General features: G+C 35.9%; 1 protein-coding gene across 1 annotated transcript; it reads left to right on the top strand.

Annotated features, from left to right (window-relative positions):
- The first annotated feature begins 289 nt into the window (after positions 1–289).
- LOC110860352 (G protein-activated inward rectifier potassium channel 2) lies at positions 290–4,453 on the top strand. Its single transcript, XM_022109394.2, has 6 exons — positions 290–1,814; positions 1,903–1,970; positions 2,417–2,776; positions 3,209–3,315; positions 3,378–3,590; positions 3,901–4,453. Exons 1-6 carry the CDS (start codon positions 1,558–1,560, stop codon positions 4,108–4,110), a joined length of 1,215 nt encoding a protein of 404 aa, XP_021965086.1. The 5' UTR covers positions 290–1,557; the 3' UTR covers positions 4,111–4,453.
- Positions 4,454–9,888: the final 5,435 nt, after the last annotated feature.

Below are 9,888 nucleotides of genomic sequence, written 5' to 3'. Positions count from 1 at the left end.
CGCACTGGCTACAAAATTTGTAAGATGATTGTAGAACGATTTTAAATTTTGTACTCACTAGATTTTTTCGTGCAAATTATTAAACATGACCAATTGGGCATGAATACCAAGCTAAAAAAAGAAAGTATCTTATCTAGTATAAAAGTATCTTAAGAGACATATCTTGTATCTTGTATCTTGACTACTCAATCTTTAGGAAAGTATCTTGTATCTTGTATCTTGTGTACTTGAACAAGATGTATCTTTTATCTTGTATCTTATATCTTATCCTAGAAAGTATCTTATCTTGTATCTTGTATCTTACGACCAAAGTATCTTGCCCATCCCTGATAATTATTTACTTAATAATTGGCAACTTGACCGGTAATAAGTAAGTACTAAAGTGATAATAGGATGAACTGGATTTTACCATTTTCGCCGCTTTGAAGAAGCAAATGACTGCTTTAATATAGATCTGTATCTGTTAATAACCACTTTATTAGCAAGTCGGCTAAAATTATGTCTGCAATTATCCATACTACAAGTATTTTGAGGAATGACAATTGATTTGTATGACCACTTTTGACTCGTATCGTCTGTTAAGAAACTGCTGTTAATTTGATGACTACGTACACAAATATATTCTGTACACCGTTTATAAAGTAATATTTTTAAATTACCATTAATATCACTAATCAGTTACATATGTATTTTATAAAGTGTTAAACCTGTTGCATAATGAAGTACACTCTAACTAATTTGGTACCACAGTGCCCTATTTTTAGGCAAGCATTACGGAGGCGTTTCGTCACCAAGAAAAAAAATCCTTGGTTAAAACTCATCCACGATACAGCTTTCACATAAAACACAATGTACATTTTTATTACCTCAACAATATTTTTTTTGTAGAAAGTATTAATTTTTTGGTAACGACGACATATGCTTTTAGCACTTTATTTGTTATCTTGTATACCTGCGTAGGTACTTGTTTCTCCTTGGTGAGACTACGTCTACTTAATCACTTCTCCAAATTAGAGGACTGTAGTACCCCCGAGGGTGACAATTTGTCTATTAATTATTTAGAGTGTAGCACAAAGCAGATTGACACATTTTTATTAAATCGTATCAGGTAATAACCAGCATTTTGACGATGCATGTGAAATATAGTAAAGTTACATAATGAAAACTAGAAATACGACTCTTTTGTCAAATTAATTAACACGTTAAAAACGATAGTAATAACATCAATCGTTTGTACATAAATATGCACTGTTGGCCAGACTACTTAATAAAACATCATTTTTGTGTAATTGTTTCTTTATGTAAATCTTCTATTTTGCCTTATTGAAATATAAACATATCCAGTTTTTCCTAGATTCACGACTTACACAACTTATTGCACACCTCGGTCACAGGGTAAAAATAAACAGCAATTTGCACTACACCACGTTTTACGTTCAACTCAACACTGACGTCAAGTTGAAAACATACAAAAACGCTGCGTTTTTTAATCATTAAGATTTATTTAGTCGAACAGAGACTACTCAATTCTTGACTACTTACGTATTTATCCACATCATGAGGAAAGTAAAGATAGCAACATTGCCAGAAAATGGTCAACAAGAAAACTTGTCGGACGGAAGCATGGAGAAAGTTACGGTGGTCATCGACACAAAAAGAGACGAGAAAAATAAAACTACAAGCGGAGAGGAAATTAATAGAAATAATACGATTTATTACGACCGAGTTGTAAAACAGGATGGATCATTCAACTTTAGAAATTCACATGTGCAACATAGACACAAGAAATTTATGGTCGATATTTTCACAACTTTGTGAGTAATTAATTTACATAATCGTATCAAATATTATTTGTAACATGTATTTTTACTTTTTTTCTTATGTTTACTTTGATTTGCACAGATTAGAAGAAATCAGGTGGAGATGGACAGTACTCGGATTCTTTGTGGTGTACCTGATGTCATTTGTTTGTACGTATTTATTTATGTACCTGCCTAAATAACTATTCACACGTTGTGAATCACAACGTATGTATGAGCAGATCTGTATAAACAAATGCATTTACATAGTCTGAATTCACATTCACAAAACTGAAATTTTCGCTTAGAAAAGTAGGTAAATGGGCTCGAGTCACGTATGTAGGATTTGCTGACTCACAATTAAAATCGTGTAAATCTCCTCATTCAAAAACTGCCAAAGTATTGAGTGTAGATACATTTGTCTAAAATTTGCATCTTATCGTCCAGAAATGAGAAGTAAATTCCTAGGAAGTACAAAAAATTTAGATTTTTAGTTCTACTCTTTCCCAATTCAATACTGTACAAATTCAAAATTTCCAACAAGGCACAAATTTATGTAGCATATTTTCACGTTATCAGTGTGCGAAACTTATTTCAAAATTTTATCACTTTCTCAGGTTTCGGGACGTGTTGGTATCTAATTTTGTACATGCATGACGACCCACGCCATTTCGGCGACCCCAACTGGACCCCTTGCATCACCGGGATGCAGAACTTAACTTCCGCCGTCTTATTCAGTATTGAAACCCAGCAAACGATTGGGTACGGTTATTACCACGTGACGGAGGAATGTCCCCTGGCGGGAGTCTTGCTCTTCGTGCAAACCGTGTGGGGCGTCATCCTCGAGGGAACCGTGGTGGGGCTCGTCTTCATAAAAATGTCACGTGCCAAACAGCGCAGTGAGACTATTATGTTCAGCAAGAATGCCGTCTTGACGATGCGGGATGGTGTAATGAACTTCATGTTCAGGATTGGAGGTAAGCGGCAATTTCCAAAATTTATCACACTCTTAAAAATTATGTTATCTTTTGGAAAATTGAATCGACTTAGATCGATGTTAAGTGAACTATGCTAAATCTAGGGTGACTTGATAACGAGTAAAGTTTAATCTACACTTAAGCCAAGTAGTCAGGACGGATATTTCACACTAATCGGCTGGTTCTTAGCTCTGTGCTAAATCACAACTTTGCAGGAATTTCAGTACAAATTGAACAACAAAATGCGAGCGTTTCTTCGAATCAATTAAAAATTTTAAGCATCTTTTTTCCGCTTTGCTCAAATTTTTCACGTGAAACTCTGACCTGAGTACTATGCTTTCGTATTCATTTACTTTCCAAAATTATTTTTAAGGGTGCAGCATCACCATTAATTTAAAGTGTTTAATTTAATTTTAATTTGTGTTTAAACAGATATGCGAAGCACGCACCTTTGCGAAGCGCACGTTAGAGCGCAACTAATCCGCAAGCGGAGAACACCAGAGGGCGAAATTATAAATTACGCACCTCAAGAACTTGCCGTAAGTATTTCTGGATCCTTTTTAATCTTAAACTTGAATTTATACTTGTAGTCATTTTTTAGGTTGGAGGTGATGGAGAACTTGGAAGCACAATTTTACTCTTTTGGCCGACCATGATTGTTCATCCGGTTACTTGTGACAGTCCATTATTCGACATTGTCCAAGATTTCCACGAGTATGACGAAGAATCTTTTGAAATAATTGTGATCCTGGAGGGAATTGTTCCGTCCACGGGAAATTGTACGCAGGCCAGATCATCTTATCTACCTTCCGAGGTATGTATGCACTCTAAATAATCCTGGCCATACATTTACACTCTTAAAAATAATATGCATTATCCCTTTGAGCATTAAATCCAGTCTGAATTCTAAATTACGTCAACTGTGTATTTATATTAAAACCTGAGTAACCTTGACCCTTTGGCAAGTAGATTTAGTTTAGTCCCCATAATACAGTTGAAATTCAGGTTACACTCATTTTCAAAAAGCTAGCATTATTTTTAAGAGCGGAAATATATGTTTGCTATTTTGTAAGGGTTACATTTCTTCTACACACACTAAAAATTTTCTTTCAATTTTCTTCTAGATTTTATGGAAACAACAGTTTGAAGCGATATCATGTACAAAATCACGTTCCGGCGAACGAGTCATTGATTACGCAAATTTCCATAAAACAATTCCCAGCACTATTTTGAACAAACGGATGTCCATCTTTCAACATTCTGACGATGTTAAGGAACCCCTGCGCAAGAGGGGTTCAATTTTCCAGCAATTACGTGGAATAACCCCGGCGTAGATTTGTAATCTCGCTTTTCACTTAATCAACGTCTTTAAATGCAAATGCAGAACATTTGTTATCAAACTCGAAGTGCTAGATGGCATTCATATCTATAGCCTCGTCAGAAATATGATTCTACGACGTAACAATATGATTGCCTGCATACATATATATTATCTTATCATGCTGGATTATACATATGTATGCCTGAGCGATTGTTAATGAAGTACGCTTTCAAAAAACAAACGAAAGCAGTATGTATAAAGTGCTCATTTCGCTCTACAATTTACTCATACATATCAATTGTGTAAAAGATTTAAAAGTTATTAATAAATAATTTAGTACAATGCCATTTCGGCCAGGAGAAGTAGTTATTGACTAATTAATTGATTTATTGATTGATTGCTTGCTTGTCCCAAGAATGGGCGTAAAGCCTGAGAAAATAATTTAACAAATTGTTACTTAATTTATGAAAAACGCGAATCTTCCTGGAACTTACGCCTAGATATTCTGTTCGTTTGATTCCGCACTATTTCCTCTTACCGGGGCAAGATCAAGGTACCAAACATCCCTTGGAAATATCGTTTCACCCGTGTATCTATTCATAACCTTTCCCCCGAAGAAATAAATCCTCCCCAACTTCTCCACATAGATGGGAACAGGAGCCACGTCGTAATAATAGTCTTCATCCTGCAATTGGAAATTATCCACAGGGACAAGCCTCCATTCATATGAGTTTGGATCCAGCTGCAAAATACCCCTCGACGGTGGCCCTCTGTTTCCCCCCAGTATGTAAATATTCTCCCCGTTATAGACCACCTCTGGTGCATGATTAAATGGGAAAAATCCAACATCAAACACTGGTCCCTCCAATGTTTCTAAGTCCAAGACTTGAAAAGCAGAGTTGTGTGGAGCCGCGATGCCGAAGAGGTAAGCCTTTCCTCCAACTCGGACAGATGTAGCTGAGCGAAGTCCCGGGACGAGGGACCCCTTTTCTGTAGCTATCAGTGTCGACATGTTGAAAGAGGAGACCCGGTGGTAGTGACTTTGTCCCTCGAAGATTAGAATTTCCTCAGAACCCTCTGCCTTCCTCAGGGTTGTGGTAATACTATATCGCGGGACCAAAGGGATCTGTCCAACGTAGGCCGTGACATTTATGAGTGGGTTGCATTTGTAAATAATGTTGCTAGTCGAACCACCCCACCCGAAGAGGTAGATTGAGGAAGAAGAATCTCCTTGGACTGAGATGTCGCTCAAGTACCCAGGCATGTGACCCACAAGGGTATTGGTGCCAGTGGCGATGTCGAAACGGAGGATTTCACCTTTCTCTCCTGTGGCAGTGTTGAAACCACCGAAGGTAAAAATGGAGTCAGACGATCAGAGCCGTACCGTGAAATCTTCAGGCCTGGTATGAGCTTTAGTGCCGGGCCCTTTCATAAGTTCAATATATCCAATACTACGTAATAGTTCTCGCTCAAGAATACTAATAGTATTTTAAAACGAAATAATATTCTACGCATTAAGAGCATATTTACGATTTCCCCAGTTCCACCTTAAAATAGTGACAATTTACTAGCACTTTTAACTCAGAAATATTTTTGACGACATCGGCGGGACGGAGAAAATTCAATTACCTATAAACACCTAAGTCAAAGTTTACATAAATATTCGAATACGGCGAACTTTTCGCTTACTTCCCAAAGCCTCCCAAAACCTTTTCGATTAATTATTTTTCTGTCCGTCTTAAAAGCTTGAAAAATTGACAGAAAAATTTGGAATTTGTGAAAATGCAGGTCCGAAAATTCAATTCCATTTAAATCTTAAAACACGCATTTTATATTGAATTTTGGTACAAATTCAGAAACATACAATATTTTGAAAACCCAATGCCGTGGCTGAAAACCGCTTTTAAGATTGAACCAAGCGGTAAGAATAGAAATATACAATTATACACATTTGTGCCTGAAGCCGTCAAACTACAGTCTGACTAACAATCCCATGACACCAGCGGTTTCGCTCCGATTTTGACGAAATAACCATAATTATGCAACCGTAGACAAATAATTGAACACGTGTTTCAAGATTTTTCATAATGCATAGCTTAAATGAAATTATGACGGAATCCGTGAGCGCGAATTTCCATTCTTACCGTGAAATGTTTCTCGCGAGGGAGAAAAATACAGATTCTCGCCTACGAATTCCATCAGAATTTAGTTTAAAGTTAAAAGGCGTGGGCATGAATAGTTTTCCTCAAATTTTGACCGACAAATTTTAAATTGCTCACACCAGGAAATAAGCGGACTTTTATTTTTGCACATATTTTGCTGCATAGCCCGTTTCCGTCTGCGAGGAAATTTTAGAATACATTTTCAGCCAAATTTTGATTTTTCAAAGTGATAAATTTTAATCTTATTTAAAAAATGAAAGAACATTTTTGCACGGAATTACATTGAGTTTAAGAGACTTCCACATTTCAAAAACCTAATTTTTCGAATTTTCTGACCTGTACATTTTTTCAAAATTCTGAAATAGTATAAAATTTCGAACGTTAAAGTTTTTGGAAAACCAGTTTTTATAATTTATGGAAGTAATTTTTGAGCAAAGATGTTCTTTCATTTTTGAAATAGCGTTAAAATTAGAAAATCAACAGCTTTTTGAAAAATCTTGATTTGGAAAGTTCAGGAAAACAAAAATTACGGGTCGGGTTATTTCGGTGTGTGAAAAATTGGTCGGGTCAAAATTTGAGGAAGCCACTTCATGCCCACGTATTTTAAGCTTAAAGGAAGTTATGATGGAATTCCTATGCGAGAATCTGCATTTTTCTCCCTCGTTATAAAAACTTCACCGTAAAAATGGCAATTCTCGCTCACGGATTCTGTCATAATTTCATTTCAGCTGAGCATTATGAAAAATCCTGAAACACGTCCCGAATTATTTCTCTAAGGTCACATAATTATCGTGGTTTCGTTAAAATCCGAGCGGGACATTTGGCGTCAGTTAAGGGTCCTCAGTGTGTATCTAAATAAGTTTGTTCCTGGGTTAAGGTAAATTTGCCCCGTAGCAAGGCATATTTGAAGTTGTCAAAAAGCACCTTTGCTTCTTTCACGTTGAATTTTTGTATATTTTCGGTCCAAAGAAATTAAGAATGTACCAACTCTTTACATACACAAAATTTCCCATAATCCCACAAAATAAGTATAATAGAAATATGCCAGCTGTTGAGAAACTTTGATGTCAGGCAGTGCCTAAACTGCCCATATCCAAGGGTGGGCAAACTTTCCAGGCGCCCCTAGCCGCTCGCGAATTTTCGTCCGTCCAAACTACAGTCACTTAATATTATAATAGAACATATATGTAGCTACATATATAATTGCCCATACATAGGTCGACGGCTATGTAACTATCGGCGGCGGCTTGAACCAACTTGTGTGCCTGTCCGTGTCTCTGACTAAAGACGTAGAATAGTAACAAGGGAACCGTAGGTACGTCAAACCTCGATTTTCTTCCGAACAGCCTTAATCGACAGATAATTTAGTGAAACTTAAACTTTGTTATAGAATACGAGGTGCAAAATCACGCTTCGCGAAATATTTGGCAAGAGCTAAACTAAAACGTGCATTTTCCAAATGATTTTAACTTAGCCAGCAGACTAAAAGTGGATGAGGAAATGAAGTTTATACGTTGTGTATATCTATAGTCTATAAACTTCATTTCATCATTCATTAGTCTGCTGGCTATGTTAAAAGAATTGGAAAAATGCCCGTTTTGGTTTTGCTATTGCCAAATATTTCGCGAAAACGTGATTCTGCACCGCATGTTCTCAGACGAAGTTTAAGTTTCACTAAATTACGTATCTTTCGATTAAGGCTATTTGGGAGGAAATCCAGGTGTTACAGTACTTAAGGTTCCCTTGTAAGCTCACGTAGATCAGCGACTAGGAAAAGCATCAAACATGGAAAGCCTTTTTGAAGTGAAAATTATAACATCTCCGATTGTGAGTGGTTTGCACTACTTTTAATATATTCTATTTTTTCTTGCATAAGTCCGTGACAAAACATTAGATAAAATTTCGCTTTCATCCTTGTTGTAAAGCTGCAAAATTTTGTGGCACTAACTCTCTAATTAAAAAAGACTTCAACCAGAAAGTTTTAAAGATTGAAAATAATTCCAAAGTTTCAAGTTTCGAGTATAATTATTTAGGCGAAAAGTCGTGATCAAAAAAGTATTTATCAATTTCTTCAAAGGCATAGGTGCAATTAAGGTAACACCAAAATTCTTCTTTTCAAAAATAAAAATGTAAAATCCATCCGGTCAAAATCGGAGAAACTTTATTCATGTCTACATATTTTGATCGTGTCATACATTACATACGTAAGTAAGAGATTGTCAAATACAAGGTCTATTCTGTACTTTTGTACTGAAAATATTTTTAAAGTTTGAATTTTATAATTTCAATTAGACCAAAATCAGCCCGACTTAAAATCAGCGCCAAATTTTACTCGGGGGCGACGTTACGAGAATTTTAAGCAGCAGGGTCGGCGCCTAAAATAGTACCGGTGGTGTGTATGTAGTCGACGGGGTCGACCTGCACAAGTTGGCAAACCAATTGCGCAATTTACAAATACTCACAATATTTATATTTATTTAAGTTCGATTATAACTGCGACGTGGGTTCGCTTGCTAAATTTCGAAATTTTGAATAGGTCCTAGTCCTTAAATTGACCAAAAAAAATTCGGCACTCTGAAAGCTATTTGCTAGGCTTCAATTGCGTATAAAAAATATTATACCTGGTCTAAGACGCAACAATTACCAGTTCAAAGGCCACAGTGTATAAAATCTAGAATTAGATTGAAATGGCTATAGGGTTATTAGCGACCATATGGCACTCCTTGTATTGAACTTCTCAACAATGCAGATATAATACCTGGTAACTTCTAAGGAGCTTTTTCGTTCTGGACCGACTTGTAATTTAGAATTAATTTTAACAAATTCTGCGTGGATCCACTTACTTTCCTGTCAAAATTTGTGTTTGTATAATCTGAAATAACTCATTATATCCAGTGCCCTGACCACTTGGCGCCCAGGGCAATTGCCCTGCTTGCCCACCCCAGTTTAGGGCCTGGTGTCAGGTAATTTACATTTTCCGGAATTGTAACTCAAAATCAGTATGCATGAAGTGATCCTCTCAAACTTTTACCCTACGAATTTTAAATTGCTTATTTCCCATTTATGTAGCTGAATTTTTAAATGAGTTTCAGCTAAAATCAGGATTTTGTATTTACTTAATTTGAATTCTAAAGTCAAACTATTAAAATTAAAAATTATACATTACTAGCCTATAAGCCCGTCTTAAAGTCGGTCCACATTAAGTTTTAAATCAAGACAACAAAATCTTTCGATCAAAGCACCACATCCATGCGGCGATGAACTAATTATAACCGAATTATAATTTGAGAGTAACACAACATCTAAATATATTAAAACATCGAAAAGCCTGTTCCCTTAAACTTTCCAGTACATTTCTTCATTCAGATTGGTTGCCAGCTAGGACTTTTTTCAACGTTGCCAAGAAATTTTTTAGCGTTGGTAAGGAATTTTTTTAACGTTTCTATTTTTTAACGTTGCTAAGGAAATTTTATTTATGTAGCTAAGAGATCTTTTTGAGGTTGCTGAGAATTTTTTTTATGTTAAAGAATCTTTTTATGTTGCTAGGCAATTTTTTTTGACGTTGCTAAGGGAATTTTTTAACATTGCTAAGGAAATTTTTTGACGTTGATAAGCAATTTTTTAAATTT

The sequence above is a fragment of the Folsomia candida genome, unplaced genomic scaffold, assembly GCF_002217175.1.
Source record: "Folsomia candida strain VU population unplaced genomic scaffold, ASM221717v1 Fcan01_Sc031, whole genome shotgun sequence".
NCBI lineage: Eukaryota > Metazoa > Arthropoda > Collembola > Entomobryomorpha > Isotomidae > Folsomia > Folsomia candida.
The sequence above is the reverse complement of the archived record's forward strand: the minus strand, read 5'-3'. Positions and strand labels throughout refer to the sequence as shown.